We start from the raw sequence: 26,539 nt of genomic DNA on the forward strand, positions 1-26,539 counted from the left end.
ACATTGATTGGATGGCATTAATTCCAGTTGGCTCGAGCATCTACAACCAAAGAAGGCAAGGGTAGATATTGGAGCACTAGCCAATTTGCGGTGGACCTCCTGGCACCTGCTCATTGCTGGGATTCTTGCAATGAATGCAATTTGCTATGTGTAGCCTTCTATGATCCAACAAGGCGCTTCTTAAGCTAAAATCAGTTGAGTTGTTGTTGTTTAGTCATTTGGTTGTGTCTGACTCTTCGTGACGCCATGGACCAGAGCACGCCAGGCCCTCCTGTCTTCTACTGCCTCCTGCAGTTTGGTCAGACTCATGTTGGTCGCTTCGAGAACACTGTCCAACCATCTCGTCCTCTGTCGTCCCCTTCTCCTTGTGCCCTCAATCTTTCCCAGCATCAGGGTCTTTTCCAGGGAGTCTTCTCTTCTCATGAAGTGGCCAAAGTATTGGAGCCTCAGCTTCACGATCTGTCCTTCCAGTGAGCGCTCAGGGCTGATTTCCTTGAGAATGGATAGGTTTGATCTTCTTGCAGTCCATGGGACTCTCAAGAGTCTCCTCCAGCACCATAATTCAAAAGCATCGATTTTTCGGCGATCAGCCTTCTTTATGGTCCAGCTCTCACTTCCATACATCACTACTGGGAAAACAAATAGCTTTAACTATACGGACCTTTGCCAGCAAGGTGATGTCTCTGCTTTTTAAGATGCTGTCTAGGTTTGTCATTGCTTTTCTCCCAAGAAGCAGGCCCATTTGACTTCACTCTCCAGGATGTCTGGCTCAAGGTCAGCAACCACACAACCTGAGACCTCAATATCTTTCTGGTATAATTCATCTGTGTATTCTTGCCACCTCTTCTTGATGTCTTCTGCTTCTGTTGGGTCCTTTCCACTTTATTATTGTAATCTTTGTACGAAATGTTCCTTTCATATCTCCAATTTTATTGAACAAATCCCTGGTTTTCCCCATTCTGTTGTTTTCCTCTATTTCTTTGCATTGCTCGTTTAAGAAGGCCCTCTTGTCTCTCCTTGCTATTTTTTTGGAAATCTGCATTCAATTTCCTGTATCTTTCACTATCTCCCTCGCATTTTGCCTGCCTTCTCTCCCCCGCTATTTGTAAGGCCTCAATGGACAGCCACTTTGCTTTCTTGCATTTCCTTTTCATTGGGATGGTTTTTGTTGCTGCCTCCTGTATAATGTTACAATCCTCCATCCATAGTTCTTCAGGCTACTCTGTCTACCAAATCTAAATCAGTTGAGTTAGACCTTAACAATTAAAGAGAATCAAAGTACACACTCTTGCTTCTGTGGATCACGAATGGCATCAACCCACTCCTGGTCTACACAACAGGGCACACAGTCAGCACTTCTGCTTCCTGGGCCTTCTGTGCTTTGATTCAACCCTAAAGATCTTTCCTTTCTCTGCCCTTGAACTCTTGTCACTCTCCGTCTGCAGTTTTCTGCCTCCCACCAGTCATGGCTATTCTTGAAGCCCACATCATGGCCCGCTGCCAATACAGATGATTTGGATTTGACAGAGGATTGTGCCCTGACACTGCAAGGCAGCTCTCTTACTGATCATTCCATTTTACTACATATGTTTCTACACACAAGTTACAGCAATTTCATCAGAGGCCTGATCATTGTCCCGGAAAGACTCGCAATCCAAGTACTGAATGTTTACTAGACTTATGTACACAGGTTTCTATTCATAGCCTCAGCATGGTTTTAAATAGTTACCTATTTATATTTTTATTCTGTGCTTTTAGAAAACCTTTACCGTGTTTCTCCGAAAATAAGCCATACCCCGAAAATAAGCCATGCCCTGAAAATAAGCCATAGTGATAGGCAGTTTAACCTTGTAGGTTAAACTGTACCATACTTAGTAAAAGAAAAAAGAAAAGAAGATATCCCCTGAAAATAAGCCACTGTGTGTTTTTTTGAGGAAAAAGAAATATACAGTGGTACCTCGGTTTATGAACACAATTGGTTCTGGAAGTCTGTTCATAAACTGAAGCGTTCATAAACTGAAGTGAACTTTCCCATTGAAAGTAATGGAAAGTGAATTAATCCATTCCAGATGGGTCCGCGGCGTTCGTAAACCAAAAATTCGTAAACCGAGGTGTTCATAAACCGAGGTTCCACTGTAAGACGGTGTCTTATTTTTGGAGAAACACAGTAGTTATTGTTAATATAACCAGTTATCACACAAACCCTAAAAATTTGGACCTTTGGGCCTCAAAACCCAGTAAACACTGAAATTCCAGAGTAAAAGCTCAGGAACAACAGTCCAGAATTCCAACAGCCTACAAACCTGCCTCTTCCCATCTCCTTGCCCCTTAAGATCAACACTGGACTGCACCCCTGCAGGTGGCAAGGAGTGTCACACAGCAGAACACTTCTGACCCCTTCCCCTACAGAAAAAAACCTCTGCATATGGAAAGCTGCACATCAAAGAGCAGGATGAAACTTCTTGACATATTAGCTGTCTATGTGTGAGAAGATTTTTACACAATGGGAAATTTAAGCATACCTACTGTTCCCCCACTGTCAGCAGCTTTTTTAGGTAGCACAGATGGGGAAAGATGACAAGAACTATGGAATCTCAACATTTAGTATGCTCTGGGGCCCAAAGGCCCTGATTCACAGAGAGTGTGTGGCGGTTGTTTTAATTGGAGTCATGCTTTGGATGCTTAAATTCAGAGGTCCTCAAACTAAGGCCCGGGGGCCAGATGCGGCCCAATCACCTTCTAAATCCAGCCCACAGACAGTCCGGGAATCGGCATGTTTTTACATTAGTAGAATGTGTCCTTTTATTTAAAATGCATCTCTGGGTTATTTGTGGGGCATAGGAATTCGTTCTTTTTTTTTTTCAAAATATAGTCCAGCCCCCCACAAGGTCTGAGGGACAGTGGACCGGCCCCCTGCTGAAAAAGTTTGCTGACCCCTGATTAAATTGGTCTTAGATTCTTCTTTCATAGCAGCTGCCTGATTCAGAATCCAATTTATTCATGCTACTGTACCAACAATTTCATCAAGACCATCCAGTCTAATTTTGTGAAGTGTAAACGTTTATATAAAAACTGAAATTATCTTAGGCTTATGAAAGTAATGCAAGTTACTGAAAAGCCATGATAAGAAATGTGAGTAAAAAGGAGGAAAATTTGGGTAATAATCCACAACCATTTAAGCCATAGAAGTTTTTCCTACCAAATTCTGTATGTTGTGGGTTTAAGCTTTTTTTATCTACTCTTGTATGTTATTTTGCAGATGGTTAAGTTTTGGGTAAGTAAACTTTTGGAAGGAATGGGCAATGAACTGACATGCTGATTTTTCTTTTAAAAATATCAAAGCATTTAATTCAAAACAGGACCCCCTCTCTTACTCTATTCTATTCTCGAAGACCTATAAAATGCCTATTTTTATATGGTTTTGGAATTTCCCCCTCTCTCAAGTGCTTCATTCTGCATTTTCCAGCAGGCAACACACACACACACACACACACACACACACACACACTCCATTTAATGTCCAATTTGTCCCCAGAGACTCAGTATAACAAAATGTGTAAACAAATGATCATACATCATAAACAGCAAATATTGCCTGTCTATTTTCATCAAAAAGGTTCCAAAACAGATTAACCAATTTGTACCACAACAGTGCTATTGGAATGCCCTTGATGCCTGGGAAATACTTAAGATGGTTTTGCCAAAGAAAGCTACCAATTTATCTTAAAATTTAAATTCTAAGGTCCTCCCAAGCCTCATGAGCTTCACCAATTCAGTGGAGTCAAATCTCCACTATCATTTATCTCCTGTTCACCCTCAGCTCTTCTTCACTTATGCTCCCATTAAAGCATCCATTCATTTGCAATACTCAAAAAATTGACCATGAGTTTGCCATGGAGCTTCCTGGGTCTGAGGATAGGGAAAGGGCATAAGAAGCAAACAATCTTGGGCTCCATTCCTTCAGTCTTATTTTCTTTCCCTTCTGGAACTGCAGTGGCATCCCAGTTTAATATGTTCACGAGCTGGTGTGTGTGAATGAAAGGATTCAACTTCTATGTCCCCTTGGCGGCAACTGAAATTAGCGTTAGAACTACAGTACCTATAGCTTCTATCCAGCAGCGGAGGAAACAGCTGGCAGAAAGAAGAATTTTTTGCACAAGAGGAAAATGCACACCACCAACGTAATGGCCTTTACGTCACAGTACCACCTCAGTGGCCACGTTGTACTAAAAAGAAAAAATGCAGAACAAGTAACATATAGTTCTGCCCTACAATCTCAATCAGCATGTTTGTCCCTTCTATTTTCTCTTCTACACAAAAGAAGACCCTCACGAACTGTTTAAAGGGCTGGTTTCAATGCATTTTTTTTCCTTCCATGGAGGAACGAAGACAACTTTTCACTGGGAAGCAAAAATCCGTGTGGATTTGGCATCCTGGCACGTAGCTGATTCAGACATAATGCAAGTCATGGTTTAGTGCTGCACAAATGAGCCTTCCACTCCCTTTTCCCCTTTCTGGTTTGCAGCAAACCACAATGAGAAGATTCATGCAAACTGGTAAACTATGCTCTGCGCTTGCGCTGCAAACTGGGGCTGGAAAGCACTGCTATCCGGCTTCAGGGCAAGCACACACCAAAGATTTTCAGTTTGGATGAAACTTGCCTCTACTCAATGACAGAATAGTGGCACGCAAGGGTAAGGAAGGAGGAGCATGTAAGTCCAAGGGGCCCTAGCCAGGCTCATTCATATGGCTCCAAACTATGTATTGGTATTGCAACTGAATTGGCCTAAAATGTACTTCACAATTATCCATCCACCTGAGAGGGAAAGAAAATAGCTCAACAAGGAGCACGTAGTTAATGTTAGCACAGTGCTGATGAGGACTCTCTCCCTCTCTCAACAGTCACCTGGCAGCAGCCATTGCATCAGGCTGCAGGTCTCCATAAATGGCTTCCATTCCAGTTGGTCATTATAAGAACAACTATGCAAAAGAGTTGGTGCCTGCGTTTGCTTGTTTCCCTTTTCCCTCCTCATTCCTTTGTCCTGTCTCTTTTAGACTGCAAATCTGTGGATAGGAACTGCCTTGTTTCATTAATCTTATGTAAGTCTCTCTTGAAACTTTTTGGTTGAAAAGTAGAGTACATTAATAAATTAATCTACTGTATAGGGGAACAGTTGCGCTGGTCCTTGATCATCTAAGTCAGGCATCTCCAACCTGTGGCCCTCCAGAGGTTTTGGCCTACAACTCCCATGATCCCTAGCTAACAGGACTAGTGGTCAGGGATTATGGGAGTTGTAGTCCAAAACATCTGGAGGACTGAAGGTTGGGGATGCCTGATCTAAGTAGCACTTCAGGGTCTCTGATGTTTCCAGCCTCCTAAACATCTGGTGAACTGTCAGGCAGATCTTCAGGGAGAGGGAGGTTAGGTGGGGAGAGAACCTAGTTTAGAAAAGGATGTTGGTAAAATAGCAGTTTTACCAGTTCTCACTCACTATCTCCCGCAAAACCACGAAGATACTGAACTACTGAATAATGCTGAGCAATTGGGTAGACACTACAATGGTACTATCTGTTTAAATAAAGGGAAATAGTTAAAAATAATCAGCAGAACCCAGCACCAAATGTTGTATCTCTGTTGTATGTTCCCAATAGAAAAGTAACTGACTTTGAGGCTTTCACTGAAAAATAAAACTAAAGTGTGCATTAAGTAAATAGAGTACACATATTCTAAGATTTCTAAAGTGAAGGGATTCCCTTCCGTAAGTAAATGCTACCATTGAGGCAGCTGCCCATCCCATAATGCTACCTGAGCAAAAGACTTGCACATCCCTTATCTGCAACTCTGAATCTCTCTCATCCTAGTGTTTCATTGCAGTAGCTTGTAATTAATCAAATATTTGACTTTATGCAATTAGAAATTGTGATATGCTACAGCTACAGCTGCATACAAAGGAATGTGGTCAGCTGACAGGTTTAGCATTAAATTATCCAAATTAAAAAATAAATTATCTGTATTAGTGTTGTCTATTGAAATTACATTTTCATTTGTATAGTTGTAAATTATACAAATTATACAAAAAAGTTTCCATAATGAAAGTTTAGTTTTTCAATACACCTGGCCCATGTTCTCCACAATTCCATGTCTCTTTTTCTCCTGATTTGCAGGACAAATGTAACAGTTTGCCAGTTTGGATGAAACAGGCATATATGCATAACAACACTAACCTTTAGCCCTGCAGATGTTGCTGGACTACAACTCCCACAATCCCATCACTGGCCTCCAACAACATCCAGAATCACTAGATGTCACTGCATCTGACCCACCCAAATGTCATAAAATATGAACAAAGATTCTGCACTGTTATGTGTCTATAGAAAACCCCTAAGTTGCGATGTTGGAAATATCAATTTAAAATCAACCGATATTGCAGGACAACTCATCTAACTTTCAGTAGCCATAGAATTACAGCTAAAATCGTGAAAAAGAAGGCTCATTTAGCCCAGAAAGGAGTCCTTCCTTATCGGCATTTTGAAGACACATTACTTAAGCCACTGTTTGTACCCAAAAGGGTGAACAGGAGTAACAAAGTCACCTTAACTAAAGCTGACATTTGTCCTATTGCCAAAGAAGATCACAGTCAATGGGAATAATTACTACCGGTATCAGCAACTCTATGCAAAGAAAATTCAAGAGGTCTAATCAATCTACTGCAGTTCTGAATAAAAATTACCCTCCAGATTCAGCAGACTGGACAGTCCCAGAAGAAGAGGATTTGCTAGGTAATTGTGTTAGCCTACCAAATGAAGAGCAAAGTGACATTCTCACCAAACTAGCTACGTTACAGTCCAGGTTGACCCAAATACAACAGCATGGACAACAATTGACAATCAAGCCTTTTGCCACAAGCTGTTTCTCCAAAATGTATACCGTAGTTAAAAAGAGGGCTACCAGAGGAACTTCTAAGTGTATAGATGCAGAGGTGCAAACTCAACCACCCTTGGAATATGATAGGGTGAGGGACAATCCCGATGGCATGACTACGAATTCCTGGCTGAGCTATCAGAAATTAAAGGTAAAGGTAAAGGTAACCCCTGATCGTCAAGTCCAGTCGCGGATGACACTGGGGTTGCGGCGCTCATCTCGCTTTACTGGCCGGGGGAGCTGGAGTTTGTCCGCAGACAGCTTCCAGGTCATGTGGCCAGCATGAATAAGCTGCTTCTGGCGAACCAGAGCAGCACACAGAAACGCCGTTTACCTTCCCACCAGAGTGGTACCTATTTATCTACTTGCACTTTGACATGCTTTTGAACTGCTAGGTTGGCAGGAGCAGGGACCGAGCAACGGGAGCTCACCCAATTGCGGGGATTCGAACCGCCGACCTTCTGATCAGAAATCAGAAATTAATGAAATAGGTAGTCCTCTCCTGAGAATTAAAAAGGATACGAACACCGTTGAATGGGTTCCCACTGATACCGGTAAGAGGAAAGGAAGTGTTGTTTTTTTGGGACAAACGATAAATCGATATTTACTGAAGTTTGGGCCATAGCAGTAGTCATCCCTATATTCAAAAAGGGCCTTACATTCGATCTGGCTAGTTATAGACCAATTAGTTTGCTACCAGTAATTAGCAATTTATATGCAAAGCATCTTTACAATAAGCTAATTGATTGGATAACTGATGAAGCTATTCTTGCCTAAGAGCAAGCAGATGAGGCAGATCCACTATAGACCATTGCTTTGTACTAGTCTATTTTATAGATAAGTATGTTAAGAAACCAGGTGGTGTGCTATATGCAGCTTTCATTGATCTGAAAGCCACATTCGATTCAATCTCTCAACTAAGACTGTGGGATTAGTTGAACTCTTAAATACAGATGAAATATTACTGTATTGTTCTTGATTAAATGTCTATATAAAAACACTGTGCTGAAAGTGTGTTGCTCTACAAATGGGTAGCTCACAGGATCTGTACCAGCCACAAAGGGAGTTAAGCAAGGTTGCATCCTACCTCCCACAGTTTTACTTATATATAAATGTATATAAGTAGTAGTAGTAGTGGTTTTCCCAGTAGTGATGTATGGAAGTGAGAGCTGGACCATAAAGAAGGCTGATCGCCGAAGAATTGATGCTTTTGAATTATGGTGCTGGAGGAGACTTGAGAGTCCCATGGGATGCAAGAAGATCAAATCTATCCATTCTGAAGGAAATCAGCCCTGAGTGCTCCCTGGAAGGACAGATCGTGAAGCTGAGGCTCCAATACTTTGGCCACCTCATGAGAAGAGAAGAATCCTTGGAAAAGACCCTGATGTTGGGAAAGATTGAGGGCACAAGGAGAAGGGGACGTCAGAGGACAAGATGGTTGGACAGTGTTCTCGAAGCTACGAACATGAGTTTGACCAAACTGCGGGAGGCAGTGCAATACAGGAGTGCCTGGCGTGCTATGGTCCATGGGGTCACGAAGAGTCGGACACGACTAAACGACTAAACAACAACAACAAATGATATTGTCCAGAGTATCATGCCCCTAAATTGGCCACAAAAGCCATCTCTATATTATTACACACAGATGATGCGGTACTTCTATCCCAAACAAAATTGGGCATAAAAATATTGACAGGGCATTCTCAGGATACTGCGAAAGAGAACAGCTGGCTGTGAATTACAAGAAAACTGAAGTCATGGTGTTTTCAAGAAACTATAGGGCTCATATACGGATAATCAATTGATCGAACAAGTTAAAAGTATTTAAATGCCTCAGCCTTATTTTTCATTCAATAATCTAGAAATTATTTAGTTCTGTCTCAGTTCAAAAATACTTGCCAAATTCCTCCTGCGTCCCACCTAAAGACTGCTATAAACTGCAGATGTGGAAGCAACAGCACTCCTCCCAGCTTTTTCTTCCCATCCTCCCATCTTGTTTAACATTCTGTCCGATAAAGAGTTCTGAAGCTTCCCCACTATTCTGGGCAATGTCCTAATAGAAGTACTGACCAACTGTGGGTTCTCTGTTTTTTTTCCTTTATTTGTATTCCCTATAACAGGCATAGGCAAACTCGGCCCTCCAGATGTTTTGGGACTACAACTCCCATGATCCCTAGCTAACAGGACCAGTGGTCAGGGATTATGGGAATTTTAGTCCCAAAACATCTGGAGGGCCGAGTTTGCCTATGCCTGCTCTATAATCTATTGCTTGAAAGTTTATAGTGTGGTGACCTGCTCTGGTTGCCCTGCTAGGGAAAGGCAGCCATCTGCTTAGAGGTTGTCTCTGGGCAATTACTGAAGTTCAACCACACAGTTTTTGTTTTTAATTAAGCCAAAAACTTCACCAATGAGACACATGAAATTTGCACTAATTTTCTTGAAGGAGAGCCTACGTGTGAGAAAGCGGCAAGAACAGCACAGAGCTGCATAACTCACTGGCAAACACCCACTGGATGAAACCAGTTTTTAAGCTTACATGTTTATTTCAGAAACATTGTAAGAGCTCACTTTATTTTTAACGCTTTTTTTTTAACGCAAAGCCAGATTTTATTGGAATGAATGCTCTCTAACAACTTCCCTGCACCTCTTCAATTTCTCTATATGACTTTGTACATATTGGAAGTTCCTGGCCATAGGCAGCCTGAATGCTATGAGTGCCCCTGGCAGTGTAACTCAACCCCACCTACAGATGGCGTAGAACAGTGGTTCCCAACAGGTGGTCCGCGGACCCCCAGGGGTCCGCGAGCTATGCCAGAGGGGTCCGCAAGATGCTATTAGAATAAAAAATATATTAAATATATTTCGTATGATAACAGATTTTTTGTTTTGGCTGCTTCCTGCATGAGCAGAGTCTAGCGCAAAACTAGAATTAGATAGAGGCAGTAGTTCTGCTGTATGCCGTTAGGTGGCGCTTTACAAACACTACTGTTTTGCAAAGAGGCAGCGCACGCATTCTACAGTTCGCGTAGTTAAAAATGGACCATTGGTTAAAAAGTGGTTCGTTAAAACGACAAAGGCCTACAGATGAAGAGGAATTTCTAATGCATTTGATGTTCAAGCAAGTAAGACAATTAATGGGGGTCCTTGTCACAATAGCGGCTCGATGAGGGGTCCTCGAGAAAATTTTGTTGGGAACCCCTGGCGTAGAAGAAAGCAGGAACAGGGGACCTATGACCTCCCATCAGCACCAACCAGCATTGCCAATGGTCAGGGAAGGTGATAGGAGCAGCAGTTCAACAACTTCTAGAAGTCCGCAGGCTCCCTATCCCTGCTTCAGAGTAAGAGTGAGCAACTGCATTAACCCCCAAATATGATGATGATATCTGTACCCAGCCCATGTGACCAGCTCCGCTCCCACCCACTCAAGTAAAAAGTCTTAGGTTCAATCCTTGGCATCTCCAAGTAAAGACTGGAACCCTGGAGATCCACTGCCAGTCAGATCAATACTGTGCTAGATGGACCAATTGGTCTGACTCAGTATAAGGCGGTGTTTTCTGTTTCTACGGAAGATTTAAGATGGATTCTATCATGTACAGTGCAATTCTAGAAAATCAAATTCTGCAAAACTATTGGAGACAGGCTCCTCAAATCCAATAATACAAAGGCAGCGTATGCAAAACTTTGGGGGCCCTGAAATTGCCCACTGGAATGGTGGGTGCCACCCAGGTGCCACCTGGCTGCTCTTGTCATTGCAGGCTATGAATCAACACAATAAAGGCTGCTGTTGTGTTCTCATGTAGGCCAGAGAGGCTGATTAATGCCCTAACTGCAGCTTTAGCGGTGCTAATCTGTTTTCAGGGGTTTGGAGTTATTTGCAGCTTTTATAATGGGAAAATTGATGGCTTCTCTTACAGAGTTACAAGAATATATCACATGCTAGCCTGACATAGAAATCTGCACATTAGAGTGTTTCTACAATGCACCCACAGCACAGGAGACACCAGTTTCAAAGCTAGCCTTAAAACCCTGCTTAACAGGCAAATGCTGGTGAGCGTTAACCACAGTGCCATCTGGCAGCAGGAGAGGTAGGGGGGTGCAAACCTGCTAATAAGAAGGTAAGAAGAGCCTGCTGGATCAGTCCAGTGGCCCATCCAGTCCAGCATCCTGTTCTCACAGCGCCCAACTAGACACCTATAGGAAGCCCACAATCCAGCGTTCCAAAATTCGCCTGGTGCCAGGCACTTTTGGCACCTGGCTATTGGCTATTGCGACCAAGTGAAGATGCCCAGGCGGCAGGATGGCACCCGAAGTCTCCACCATGTGGATGTGCATGCCTGGGGATCTTTGGATCTTGACTGTTATCACATGCTAGCAACACTTTCTGTAGAATTCTATCCATTATACTTTGTCTGTACAATCAGAATATCTGGAACCAAAATGAGCACAGAATGTGGTCTGTTCCTGGATCAAGTGGTTTCTCTTCTTTAGGATCTCAAAGCTCTTAACCTAGCTCAAGGTTGTCAGATGTTTAACTGAGACTCAATCATGGTCAGTCCATCGTTTGAAAAACAAGACTTTAGAGCCGTCTTGCCCCCAAATGGCAACAAGACATTCTGTTTTGGCGATTGTAACGTTGATTGTAACGTTGGTTCCAGAAAAACGTCTACTTCTGCTTCATTGACTATGCAAAAGCCTTTGACTGTGTCAACCACAGCAAACTATGGCAAGTTCTTAAAGAAATGGGAGTGCCTGATCACCTCATCTGTCTCCTGAGAAATCTCTATGTGGGACAAGAAGCTACAGTTAGAACTGGACATGGAACAACTGAGTGGTTCAAAATTGGGAAAGGAGTACGACAAGGTTGTATATTGTCTCCCTGCTTATTTAACATATGCAGAATTCATCATGCGAAAGGCTGGACTAGATGAATCCCAAGCCGGAATTAAGATTGCTGGAAGAAATATCAACAACCTCAGATATGCAGATGACACAACCTTGATGGCAGAAAGCAAGGAGGAATTAAAGAACCTTTTAATGAGGGTGAAAGAGGAGAGCGCAAAATATGGTCTGAAGCTCAACATCAAAAAAACCAAGATCATGGCCACTGGTCCCATCACCTCCTGGCAAATAGAAGGGGAAGAAATGGAGGCAGTGAGAGATTTTACCTTCTTGGGCTCCTTGATCACTGCAGATGGTGACAGCAGTCACGAAATTAAAAGACGCCTGCTTCTTGGGAGAAAAGCAATGACAAACCTAGACAGCATCTTAAAAAGCAGAGACATCACCTTGCCGACAAAGGTCCGTATAGTTAAAGCTATGGTTTTCCCAGTAGTGATGTATGGAAGTGAGAGCTGGACCATAAAGAAGGCTGATCGCCGAAGAATTGATGCTTTTGAATTATGGTGCTGGAGGAGACTCTTGGACTGCAAGAAGATCAAACCTATCCATTCTTAAGGAAATCAGCCCTGAGTGCTCCCTGGAAGGACAGATCGTGAAGCTGAGGCTCCAATACTTTGGCCCCTCATGAGAAGAGAAGAATCCTTGGAAAAGACCCTGATGTTGGGAAAGATTGAGGGCACTAGGAGAAGGGGACGACAGAGGACGAGATGGTTGGACAGTGTTCTCGAAGCTACCAACATGAGTTTGACCAAACTGCGGGAGGCAGTGCAAGACAGGAGTGCCTGGCGTGCTATGGTCCATGGGGTCACGAAGAGTCGGACACGACTAAACAACAACAACAACAACAACAACAACGACGTTGGTTTAAGGAACAATTTGGTGCCTAGCTTAAACTGAGTTTCTAACACTGCCACAAGCAGAACCCGAGTAGAAGAGCACTCCCAAAAGAAGCTGGGATATTGTAAACCACACTGTGATCCTTGGATGAAAGGTTGTATAGAAATTTAATAAATAATAATATGATAAATAAGTAGCCAGCAAGAGCTCTGGGATTCATAACGAGGCTACACTGAATAGCAAAGTTAAGTGCTTTTTTAAAAGGGCCCAAAGCAGGACATTAAGGGGTTGGGAGAAGCCCCTGCGATGGATAGCTGCAGCATGGGTTGTCCTGGAGTAACCTGAGGCATTGCAGAGTACAGCAAGTCCCACAGTACTATTGACAGAGATCGCTACTGGTCAGCAGCACAGTGCAGGCTGGGCGACGCTTCTCACCTGCCTCTTCCTCTAGGAGCTGGCAGTGATGTTTGATGAAGGCAGCTGAGCGACACCACCCTGTCTGTGCCGCCCAATACTGCTGCCCCTACCAGTGCACAGCTACAAATGAGGATTTTCCCCAATAGCGATTTAGAGCATGTTACTTCCTCTACCACCCAGTGCTGCAAAATCAGCATTGTCAATATTAACTCTTTTCCGACGTGAACCTCAACAGTTACTGTTTCAACTCCCTACCTTCAAGGGGCTGAAGTGGTTACAGAAAGCACCTGGCAACTACAATAAATCCCCCAAAATAAGACAGGTAAAACCAGTGCAATTTTTCCTGGAAAAAGGTGCTAGAACTCACCACGAGCACCTCCCTTGCTCTCTTATACTGACGTACCTTGGAAGTCGAACGGAATCCGTTCCAGAAGTCCGTTTGATGTCCAAAACGTGGCTTCCAATTGGCTGCAGGAGCGTCCTGCAGCCAATTGGGAGCTGTGCCAGACGTTCGGCATCCAAAAATCATCCGAAAACCGGAACAATCACTTCCGGTTTCCGATTGTTCAGGAGCCGAAACATTTGAGTTTACAGGCATTTGGCTTCCAAGGTTCCACTGTAATGGCAATAGTGCCCACCTGAGAGGTGCCAGACCAAAAAAAAAAGTCCAATATAGCATATAGCACTTAAGATGGAAGCCAGAATTGGATTTGTTCCCACTGCTGGGTTTATGCCAAGTGAATGCTCAACTCCAAATATGACATCTTCTCCACATGACTACACAGCCTTGGAGGAAAACATTGGATTGGCAAAGGTCCCATGTGTGCGCATGGAAATGTACATCTTCAAAAGCATAATGCCTCCAGTATAGGCTACTGGGAAATAATTTTGCATTCAGCTGGCAACCTGAGGATTAATTAACGTGTTACAGCAGCCATGTGGAGGTCAGCTAAAATAAATTATACGTGGTTTCTCCATGCTTTGGGTGTAACAGGTGGCTCACAACACCCCACGGGTCACACAACTATATGCAATCATGCATAAGTTGGGGGGCGCCTGGGCTACAGACTAGGCTAAGCAGGCTTTGTGATTTCTCTCCCAAATATGAACAGAAGAGGTGGGGGTGGGGGGCAGAAGACACAAAAATGCAACAACCAACTGGGTTAAGAATAAAGCAAACTGTGTAAATACCTATTATAAAAGCTACACAGAACTGGAGCTGTGATTGCCAAGACAACTCTCAGCCAAAACCCAACAGGATTCAAGGAACTGTCAAGATTTCCAGTCAGTTCCAGTATCCTAGCCAATGGTTCCCAATACAGAATAGCCATTAGACACTGTAGAATTGACACATCTAAGGATCTTAAAAAATTAAATTGGGTTGTATCAATAAAGATTGCACCCTGGAACTTTACGTCGCTTTTCACTGAGTAGTTGAAATTAGAGACTTTGCACACTGATTTTTCAGTCACCACACAAGTAAACACAAGTACACCAAAATCAGAAAGCGGGTGCCTGAAATCCATGGGAGACATACCATATTTACTTGAATCTAATGCTCACCTATTTTGGCCAAATTATGTTGCGAAAATTAAGGTGTGGATTAGATTCGATGGCACATTTACATTCTTCAGCAAATCCCTTTTTTTGGTTTCAAGGTTCTGAAAACTGAGGTGCGCATTAGACTCGAGTAAATGTGGTAATTCAAATTAATTGTGCAAAGGACAGGGGTGCCAATTCCCTCAGAGTAGTATTTGTATAAGCAGCTAGGAATTTAGTTGTGTTCAACTAACTTTTACTCAGAGCAGATCTACTAAAATTAATGGACCTAAGGTAGTCATAGTTAATAATTTCAATAGGTTTACTCAAAGTTTATTGGATTAAACAGTAAATGTATTTCAATATCTTAACCCCAAAGCCTTCCTACCTTTTTCATTATTATTTTCAATAGTTCTATCCCAAAGGCTTTCAAAACATGCAGCTTATAAAATAAAGCCAGGGAGTTAGAACATGAAGATGGTTGTTAATTAATAGTCCATTACTCCAAAACTAAATTGCAAGCCCACATAATGCTGCAGAAGGCACCCAGCAGGTGAGTGGGCAGCAGAAAGCTTGTTGATGGAATTTTCGTTTTGTTTCATTTCATTTCATTTTTCTTTCCTCTTTAATTTTATTGCTGATTATAAGTAAGTAAAGGTATTGCTTGGGGGGGGGGAGTTGCTGTTGAAACATCCTCTATGACCAATGGGGTGCAATAACACAACCAAGGTTATTTTGTGAATTTCAACAATTCTGCAATCTAGAGAGTGACAGATAAAGATGGGAAGTGAAAGTGTGACGAGGTCCCCCCCCCACTTATTAGTGTTATTGTTATTATTAAAATTTGTATACTGCTCTATACTTGCAGGTCTCACAGCAGTTACAACATAAATCACAATATAAAAACACAAAATATATAATAAAAACAAAAACAACCCAATAAGTGGGTCAACATTTACATTTAGATGTAAAATGTTGGATCGGAGAGAACTGTGTTCTTAACAACCCTGACCACTTTTACTTAGAATGATCACATACTGTTTTCAACATAACTTATGTCCATGTAAATGTGCCAAAGATTGCAGTCTGTTTAAGCATTACAGCTTTTGAGCTGAAAACCTTGGTGCCAAAACTGCTATTTTGCTTCTTGCTTATCCAATTTTTGTATACTAAAGTAGCAACATAGTTCAGTTTCATTTCTTGTATGAAGCAGCATCGGTAAGAGGGAAAGTGTGCAGAAAACCATTAGTTTAAAGAAACCTTTTGCCTTCTTGGTCTAAAAGAAGGCAAATATTTCCAGGGGAACAAACCGAATAATGACATACCTGCATGTCACACTAAACCAAAGTTTCATGTGACATGAACAAGCAGGAACAAGCTGCAGCGAGACTCAGGCTTGCATGGTCCCTCTACCCTTCAGTCAAAGAGGCAGCATTTCAAAGCTTCCACTCCTGTCTTTGATTAATCACAGCTCGCTATGTTGGCCAGACTCAGAAATGTGGTTAATTCTAACTATGGTTAGTTTAAACAGGACTGCTTCATTAACTATGGTCTGAAATTGGTTTGTCAATTTATCAATTCGGACGGCTAAACAAATCTCCTTCCATGAAGGAAGAAGACGGGAAATGTGTGCGGACGGGGGGGGGGGGGGACACAACACATTGGCTGCTATGCAAACCTGTTATTTTAAACCACAGTCTTCCATCTGCATAATTCTCTACATGTCATTGGGCAGAGAACTGAAGCTTAGGTCGTTAATATTTTTGAATGAACACTGGCCAGAAATGGGTTGTTCGCGGCACCAACAAGTGGAGCAGAGCAAGCTACTTAAAAAAAAACCCCTAGACAAATAAATCTATACAATAGTAGTAATAATAAAAGCTTTGAAATACATCAATCTCTTCTTCTCTCCCTCAGTAACTTGAGGGGATGAAGCAATATATTTCTGGCACTGAATGGTTTAATCATCATAAATTACACATATAGATCATAATCTCCATGCTCTTTTCAGTCACCTGCCACTTTTCTTAGATTTGCACAGAGTGTATAGCACCCAAGAACATGGAAAGATGTGGTTAACTAATCTCATGAGCCTATCTTAATGTACGTTTGGAGTGTCTGGCTGTTTTTAATCTAGGCCCAACAGAAAATAGCTCTGATCTTTATTTAGGAAGTGACTTACCAGTCCCTCATTATCTTCCGAGGTTCTCTGATAATGTGCTGCTAGGGCAACATAGTCCAGTGCCTGCTTATTACATTCAAAACACTTTAATCCGTGACGAATTAGTCTCAACGGGTCCGCATACAGGGGCAAAGCTGGCTGAGCATTTGTCGAGCTCCCAGTCCCGCTTCCTGGCGTAGCGCAAGTCTTATGTGGAAGAGGGGGCAACCGTGAAGTCTGAGATGTCAAAGACATTGAAGAACTTGTTGGAGAAGGTGAAAACATTTGGTCTAAGGAAATGGGTTTCATGAACAGCTGAGAACACTGCATGATAAAGCCTTTGCTCTTGTGATCCCTCGCATGCTTGAGCAAGCTGCACTTGTTAAAGAACAGCAGCGTTGCCGAACACAGAGTGCACATGACTTCAATGTGGACACTTCTCCGGCTGTAATGTTGGGTGAGGCTTTTTTCTAAGGCAAACGAGTCGCCACATTCTAGGCAACAATACCCAGACGCAGGTATGTGAATACTGCTGTCAAAAGGAGGGCTGAGGTTTGGAGTATAGATTGGCACAGGATTGGCACCATGCAACACTTTGTTGAATGCCTCGACGACAAGAGGAGCAGCTTTCTTAACCTGGTGCACAAGCGGCACAGACATCTGTGTGAGCTGGGACGGGCCGCGCCGCTGCACGGAAGATTTCGCCGCCACAGAAGCTGCAACGCTGTGGGGGACCAGGTTGAGATTGGCCAGGTGCACGGCTTTCGGAAGGAGGCTGGCAGGGTTACAGGGCTGCGCCACCACACCCGGCTGCTGCTTCTTGCTTGACGGCTGTCCCACAAGACCGACTTTTATTGTCCCGCCGCTGCTGTTTGCCAGCAGGGATGCACCAGGGGTGCTGCTTACAGGAATGTCTGCACTCATACTGTCAACGTGGGGACTTGCTAGGTTTGCCTCTTGAGTAGTGGCTTTAGCAAAGCCTTTGCACGACTCAGTGTCCATGGATGCATTTGGTTCTGGTGAAGGGAAGGATTTCACAAACTCTTCGGTTGCTGATTCCACGGGCGATTCTTGAGGAGATTTGCCCAAGTCATCGACTTCTGGCAGGATCCTTGTTACCATTCTTTTAATTTCACCAGAGGAGGTTTTAATAGTCTTGATCCTGACTTTGGGAATTGCTGGGGGCGAACCGGTTGCCACCGAAGGAGAGCCTTTGCTACTGCTGTCACTGCACACACTCCGGGGAGACTCGGGCTGCTTGCTGACTTTTCTCACCATCTCCAGGGGGCTTCTGGGACTCTTTGGTGACTTTGGCATCTTGGGGCTGCCCTTGATGCCATCTTTAAAGGGCCCAGAAGACTCTTTCGTCAAGTTTCCCTGGTCCTCCTTCGAGATGCCTGCAACCTTTTTGGCCTGAAGGGCTACAAGTGCAGCGACGCAGGATGAGAGCTTGGAGTGGGCAGGTTTGATACGCTGGCGAGGTGGAACTGACGAAGAGGAGTAGTTCATTTCAGGCACAGATCCTTTACTTTCACCCAAGTTATTGCTATGGAAATTGCCAAGCTGCAATCCTTCGCTGAGGAAGTTATTGGTGTCCACAAGATCGTTGACAGGGCCTTCCCGTTTCTCAGGGCTCTTGTCGCGTTCCCTCTTGCTGGCATCCACCCTGCTTTCTTGCAGTTCATGCATATCTATCTTTGGATCTCTTTTACAGTATTGATCAAACATACTTAACTCTGGTTCTGCTATCTTCTTACTAAGCAGATCTAGCAGCGATGGCCCAGTTGACATAAACCTACTAAACTCTGGTTCTGGCAAGGTCCTACTAAGCAGATCTAACACAGATGATCCAGTTGGAATATACATTGGATGCGGTGGAAAATAGGGAGTTTGGACATGTTTAGGTTTATCTACAATACTGTTCTCTTTGAGTGCATCCTCCGGCTCAGGGCTGGAGATGGGGCTGAACTGACTGAATGTTGGTAAGGGCTCTGACTTTGTCTGCTCCGACTTTTCAGGATAGTTCCTCAAGCCATCGCCATTGATGAAAGTGGAATCAAACTTCCCATAATTGTGAGTCTCCAGGGGAAGATCAGACCCCCGGAATCCATTGTGCAGCAGGCCTGGTCCTAGGTGGTTGCCTTCCTTTTCTGCTTCAAATGACTCTTGTCGGCACGTGTTCTTCACAATGACACTCACAACTGGAATGTCAGAAGCTGGCGCTGCATGAGACAAGGATGCGCTTTCATCTATACAAATCCCGGACTGCTTGAGATGGTTTTCATTCTCCTCACCAGCTGTCTGAATGGCTTCCTTGGCATCAAGGCTGGTTGGGTCAGGAATGTCAAACGCAGCCAGCAAGTCATCAAAGTCTGGCGTTTTCATGTCCCCCATGATGAAAACTACAAAAAAAGCAAAACATTGTCAAAAGCATTCTCCATGTGCATTTTCTGACTTTATCTCTCTTTCTAGAAATGCCAAGATTTGGGTTGTAGAAACAGTAGGAAAACATGCATACTGCTCTATTAATAGTTTCTATAGTGTACTCTAGGAAAAACTTCTCCAACCTGGTTCTCTCTCTGGATGTTTTGGACTACTATTTGCAACATTCATTGCCCATGCTCTGGCTGGGGATGAGAGCAGTTGTAGCCCAAAACATCTTGAAGGGCCCTGTGTTAGGGAAGGCTTCTTGAGGGATTCAGTTGATTTTTCAGAAGACTACACACCCACATGTTCTAGCATGGGAATGAAAGATGTTATATTTATAATGAACAGACCACAAGCAGTTTCCTTGAGGCATGCTTTGCCTTTTCTAACTTCCTCCCCATTTGTCAGGGGATCACCAGGGGTCAGCAGAGAGACCCGGCGAGGGAGTGCAAGGGCTCAGGGATGCAGGGAGCTCACAGCACCAGAATCTCCTCCCCCTCTATCTCCGCACATCATAGCAAAAAAGTGCTCAAGTTCAGGGCTAATAGCTCTTTTACAGTATGGCGAGGGAAAGTTTGAGGAGCGTGGGAAAGAAAAGCTCCCCCCACATACCACAAGCCCTAAACAGCACTGCAAGGCATCTTTTCAGGCTGGCTAGAGCTCTGAACAGGAGAATTCCTGTTAAGGGCTGAGGATACACTGCAACACTTTGTTGCAGGTTCCCTCTTGTTATAAGATATAATAAACAAACATCCTTGTATTCCTGGCACCCTGAGGGTCTCGTCATTTTTCTTGTGTGTCATTTACCTTGTTTTTTGTTGTTGTTACGGTTGGTACGCTTCTTGCAGCAAGCCCAGCCAAGGAGGGAAGGGACTAAAGTGTGGCATAAACTGATTATTTGCAGTTGGTCTACAGCCACCATGGGAAACAGTGCCAAAATACGCATTAGAGCAATCCCTTCCTGGCTGATAGAAAGTTTTATGGAGATGGCTCCTCTTTACCTCATGCCTTTCTGGGTTGCGCACACAGGGTGATATAAGGGAATCATTATTTTGCTCCAGACTGCACAAAGGTCATACAAATAGCAAAGTCCACTTTCTGCGACGTGCCCTCCAGCGCGGTCAAGTGTGACAACACAGAAAGTTAAAGGGGAAACGCTTCCATTCTCCTGCTGCAGAAGCCAAGCACAACTGCAGAAGCTGGAACTTAAAACTCACGCCATTTTATACAGCACAAGAGTGCCTGGGTATGGTATCCTATACTCCAGCCTTTGCCAACCTGGTGTCCTACAGATGTTTTGGGCTCCAATTCCCACCAGCCCCAGCCAGAACAGGAGCTAAGTCTACATTGCCTATTGGCTGTCCAGCTGATAAGGGAAGGACTGTAGCTCTTCTGCTTTGCATGCAGAAGGGCCCAAGTTTGATCCCTAGTACAGTCGTGCCTTGGAAGTCAAACAGAATCTGTTCCGGAAGTCCGTTTGACTTCCAAAATGTTCGAAAACCAAATTGCGGCTCCTGAAGCCAATCAGAGGCCCTGCCAGACGTTGGGGTTCCAAAAGAACGTTCACAAACCGGAACAATCACTTCTGGTTTTGCGGCGTTCGGAAGCCAAAACGTCCAAGTTCCAGGGCGTATGGGATCTCCATGTTTGGCTGAGAGAGAACCCTGCCTAAAATCCTGGAGAGCTGCTGCCAATCAGTGTAGACAATACTGAGCTAGATGGACCAATTATCTGACTTGATATAAGGCATCTTCCTATACAACCCAAAACATCTGGAGGGCACCTGGTTGGCAAAGGCTGCTGGACACCCTTCTCTTGACATCAGTTCAAATGCTTCAAGGAGTGTGTCAGCTGCTACAGTATGAGAAGCACCATCTTCAAGTAACATATTCATTTTAATATGGCGGAAAACCCAACTGGCAAAGACAGAAACAGATTTCATCTGCCGTATATACTGCCCTTTCTCCAAAGAGCTCAGAGTAGCATATGTAAGGACCATCCTGTTTTATTTTCAGAACCACCATTTCAGAAAGGTTAGGCTGAGAGAGATTGACTGGTCCAATATCTTGCTGCTTCACTGTAAAAATGGATGAACTAGCAAGATCAGGGCCCAGGATGATCCATGTTCAGGCAAAACTAGTATTAAAAAAACCAGTGCCTTGTTATGAAAATCATGAGTGCTAGGCCAGGATGCAGCACAGGGTTCGAAGTTAGCCAGGCACCACCCCTGCACCACCTCATATTTTGGACTTCAAACTCTACACTTCAATGAAAACCACAGGCCTTAAGCAAGAGTCTTGCCAGCTGTTACTAGATACATCCAACCCTGGCGAAAACCGCCTTCATCTGCACTGTCAGAAAGGAGGGAAAACACGTATGGGGCCAAATATAATGTACTTGACTGTTCTGTGATTCTTCTGCAGACCACCTAACTGAAACTTACAAGCTACAAGTGGTCTGTTAACCTAAGTTTGGAAAACTTGCCTACCACAGATGATTCATAAAGAAAGGTTAATGGTTTCTATGCAAGTTTACTCTTTTTTTCTTTTTTTGAACTTTGAACATTCGAAGCCTTGAAGTGTGAAAAATACCCTAAGCCACACTGTACTGTGCTCTACCCAAAATTAACGATTCTTCACAAGACTGGGATGAATGCAGGTATGTATTTGAAAGGGTCTGAAAAGATCCCTTGTGATGGGAAAACAGATTTTCTTGTGTAGACCAAAGATTGCAAAGATTAAGAAGCACAGAAGATCATCCCAGGTGTTGGTGAGTGCCAATCTATGAACTAAGGGTTAGAAAGACTGGGCAGTTCAGACAATCCATGGTTTCCAGTGCTTTAGACAGGAAGCCCAACTCAGACATCACAGAAAATAATGCTAAGCCAGCCTTCCCCAACTTGATGTTCTCTAGATGTTTTGGACTACAACTTCCACTATCACTGACCACTGGCCAGTGTCAGGCTGACTAGTGCTGATGGGAACTGGAGTACAAAACATATAGAAGACATCAAGTTGGGAAAGGCTATGCAAAAAATAAACAGACTGTAAAGTTACGCATGAGAGTATAAGCCGAGCTTGTTCCAAAGTCAACAACAACAACAAAACCGTTTATTGTGAGGACTATGCCTGTACACAAATATCAACACAACAATAATTAAAAATGTTAAAATTCATTACATACTATCCCAACAAAACCTTCATCCCACAAAATAGAAAGAGAAGGAAAACAAGCAACGAGTTAAACAGACGATGAAGGGGTCTTTGCTTTATCATCCATAAATCTTTCCCTGGCTTTCATGGCCTTCATCACAAAGACCGCTACCACATGGGTAATTCGTGGGTTAGCATCAACTAACAAAAATTTTACTCTATCTTCAGGATTGATTATAGAGTTGGGTATAGTTTGCAGCATCACATCTCTAAAGCCCGAGTAAATGGGGCAATAGAGGAGGTAATGTATAAGATCCTCTTTAATTTTCATGAAACAAGGGCATAAACAGTGTTCGGCTGGGATTTTTGTAAATCTACCGGTCAGGTATGCAGTTAGCAATGTTTGAAACCGGGCCATGGTGAAAGCTCTCCAAAGGGTGGGATCAGTGATATCCACCAGGTAGTTGGCACAGATTTTGACTGCCTTTACTCGGGGGAACCAGTAGGAAAATCCAGAATTTTTTATCTTCGTGGTGTCTAAAAAGGCGTCTTTTTCAAAGATCCATTCCCGAACTTTATCAGGGCTCCACAGTTTGAGAGTATTAAACTCGGGTAGATTGTATCTGGATACAATATCTAATAGGTTTTGACGCCAAGTAGTATTGGCTTGTTTAGCTTGTTTAGCCAATAAGGTGTTTGAGGCATCTGCGAGGTTGATGAAAAAACGCAGAAATCTTAAGAGGGCCCTGGCAGACACAGAAGGTAATCCTACTTCCACTCTTAAGAAGGCTGCCGGAGTACCCTGAGGGAGGCCTAGAATTCTGCTGAGATAAATTTTTTGGAAGATTTCAAGCCGTTCCAGCAGCTTCTGATTCCATCCCCAGAGTTCTACCCCATATAGCATCTGGGGAATCACTTTTCCAACAAAAGCTTTTAGTGCCGGGATCACCAGTTGCCCTCCCCTCGTATAAAAAAAGCTGAGCAGAGCACCGATTGTCCTACGTGTTAGAAGGGTTACAGCCTTGAAGTGGGCAAGCCAACTAGATGTAGCTTGGAAAGTGATACCAAGATATTTTTAAAAAGGACACTGTTCAATTATGTGTTCATCTAAAGACCATCTAAATGTGTGGCGAGCTCTAGTAAACACCACAATTTTGGTTTTGTCATAATTTATCTTTAGAGAGTTTTGGGAACAATAAGCTGCGAGCCCCTCCAGCATGCTGTGTAGACCCCTTCGAGTAAGTGCCATGACCTCCATGTCATCAGCATATAGCAATATATTCAGGTGTTTGCCTTCCAGGGCAGGAGCTGATGACTTGTACTTCGCCATATGTTGAACAATGCCATTTATATAAAAATTAAAGAGGAACGGCGCTAACAAGCAACTCTGTTTAACCCCTTTCCCCAGTGGCATTGGGTCAGTATAGTTGCCTGACATCCCAGTTCTGATTTTAACTGTGGTGTCTGTATGTAACTCTCTAAGTATTTTGAGAAGTCGTCTATCAATATCTGTTTCATATAGTTTTTGCCACAATTTGTCCCTACAAATTGAATCAAAAGCAGATGTAAGATCTACAAAAGTTTGCTCTTATGTACCTTTATCTATCATTGTCTGTAATACCATACAATGGCATGTTGTGCTATGGCCCTTTCTGAACCCTGCCTGTTCCGGATTGAACAAGTTAGAGTGGTCAGCCCAGTCAACCAATTTATTTAGCAGGTAACGAGTATAAAGTTTATACGCGATGTCCAGGAGACTTATGGGGCGATAGTTTGACGGGTCTTGGGGGCCTCCCTTCTTATAGATGGGGGCTACCAGACTCAGTTTCCAGTTTTCTGGGATTTTGCATGTATCATTTATTACCGTAAAAAGTTGGGCCAAAGTCTACAAAACATGGATTTCAGGGTTATCTGAACCAGGACTATAAAGCTATGTGCAGTTTTAATTTCACTTCTAAAACTTTTGTCATACTTAAAAACTGCACTTGATAGTTATGACTAAAGCTCAATTCAGTGCTCCATTTCCAACAACAGTCAACTAGTTGTCTTTTGGGAGCTCAAAAGCAAAGAGTACAATAGTTACAGCCATCCATTGTTATTCACCCCCAGTATCTGAGATGTATATTGAGTTTGAATATGGATAGTCCACTGTGTCAAGGCTAATAAGTTAGCCAACAAGGTTTTGTCTAATGTTTCTTTAATGCTCTCTTACTCTACTGGCTATTATCTTTTGATGAAGAATTTCATCTGGTCATCCTGCAATCAGTACTGTTTATTTACAAATGAAATAACAAACATAGCTCTGCTCTCCAAAATCTCACTGTTGCTTTGTCATCGTTGTCCCCACACCACCTGAGACAGGATCAGCACTACAGCCTCCCATCCAGTCACTTATCAATAAGTTTTTCCTAGTTTCATCGCCAGGTTTAGGGTGGTGCAGGTGGTTCCCCCACCCAGAGCGCTGAGCCGAGGGGCGCAAAAATGAGAAGATCCATAATTGAGAAGATCCATTTGGGGACACCAAATTTTGGCCTCACACACAGCGTCGTGTTACAAAATATTACCAAAGTCCACCCCTGAATAACTGCCAGTAGCATCAGAATAAGCTCTAAGTCTATACTCTGATACTTCTTAATTTGTCTTGAATCTGCTGCCAAACAATGCCAGATGTGTTTGGGGAGACAAGCATTGCTCTCTATGCACTCTAATGATGATAAGAACATAAGAAGCCCTGCTGGATCTAGGCCAGCATCCTGTTCTCACAGTGGCTAACCAGAGGCCCGTGAGAAACCCGCAAGCAGAACCCAAGCTTGAGCACTCGCCCCTTCTGCAGTTTCCAGCAAATGGTAATCCCATTGCTCAGTCCCAGCTCCTGCCAACCTAGCAGTTCGAAAGCATGCCAGTGCAAGTAGATAAATAGGTACCGCTGCAGCGGGGAGGTAAACGGTGTTTCCGCGCACTCTGGCTTACGTCACAGTTCCGTTGCGCCAGAAGCAGTTTAGTCATGCTGGCCACATGACCTGGAAAGCTATCTATGGACAAACGCCAGCTCCCTTGGAGCAAGATGAGTGCCGCATCCACATAGTCGCCTTTGACTGGACTTCACCGTCCAGGGGTCCTTTACCTTTTAATCGAGTACACCCAAATGTGGAAGCAGAGCAGAGCCATCATGGCTAGTATACAATATTTGTAATAGTATCCTGCCCTGCCATTCCTTACTAACCTTTTCTCTGAACTGAAATTAAGCTTTTCTTCACAGGGATGATCATCATTTTAGGTGTCAATTTCTATATATTCTCTAGTATTAGTGTACGACCTCTTGGGAAAACTACGAAGTAGAGAACTTTCTTAAAGTGTTCATGATACAAAATTCATATTGCGGCAATAAGATAACACGTCCGGGTAGCTTACTCAAGCCGCAACTTGTCTGTGGATATGGTAGTAGCCTTTCTCTCTGCTGAAGTCTGAGAATCGTAGCATCCACTACCAAAGGAAACATTTGAGCTCCTAACACATCATGCTAAGTAACAAGACATTTCAGACATCACAAAGCCATCGTAGACAATCTAAATTCTCATGAAACAGCTGGAAAAGCTCGAAAAGCTGTGGGTGTTGCTATAGTTCCAAATGCACTCACAACTGTTGCTTGCAAATATTTTATCTGTTTATTTAAATAAATGAATAATCACAAATGGGGAAGGGACCATAGTTCAGCAGAAGAACAAAAAATCAATTTCCCTATATCTCCTCTTAAAAGGATTTGGTAACAGGTGATATGGAAGTCTCATCCCAAGACCCTGGAAAGCCATAGCTAACCACAATTTTTAAACAATATTGGGCCAGACTGACCAGTGGTCTGGCTCAGTCTCCTATGTTATCCTAGCACCCTTCTTTACTTGTAGGGCTCTACTGAGACTTCCACTACACTCTGCAAAATTTAAAATATGCAAATATAGCATGATGCACACTTAAATTGGTCATGCCAAATACAGGAGTGAAAATATTCACTGCCTTCATTAAATACCAGGGTCTTAAGAGGCCCATTGGTCATCTCTCAGATATTCTATGAACTGCCCTCTCTAGCTTCAGTTTGGAAACCACATCTATGAGAGCCAAGAAGAAGTGTGCATCCATCCATCATAATCTGGTATCCTCCTTGCAGATGCAAAATATGCAAAGAAGAAC

General features: G+C 43.2%; 1 protein-coding gene across 1 annotated transcript in view; it reads right to left on the bottom strand.

Moving 5' to 3' along the window:
* Window positions 1-26,539, bottom strand: part of ZNF592 (zinc finger protein 592) — a 51,393-nt gene that overhangs the window by 20,288 nt on the left and 4,566 nt on the right. Inside the window, exon 2 of the mRNA XM_035130763.3 lies at window positions 16,797-19,177. Within this exon, the coding sequence (XP_034986654.3) occupies window positions 16,797-19,169 (2,373 nt within the window). The 5' untranslated portion in view covers window positions 19,170-19,177. The remainder of the gene's footprint in view (window positions 1-16,796; window positions 19,178-26,539) is intronic.

The sequence above is a fragment of the Zootoca vivipara genome, chromosome 13 (genome assembly GCF_965207765.1).
Source record: "Zootoca vivipara chromosome 13, rZooViv2.hap1.1, whole genome shotgun sequence".
NCBI classification, from domain to species: Eukaryota; Metazoa; Chordata; class Lepidosauria; order Squamata; family Lacertidae; genus Zootoca; species Zootoca vivipara.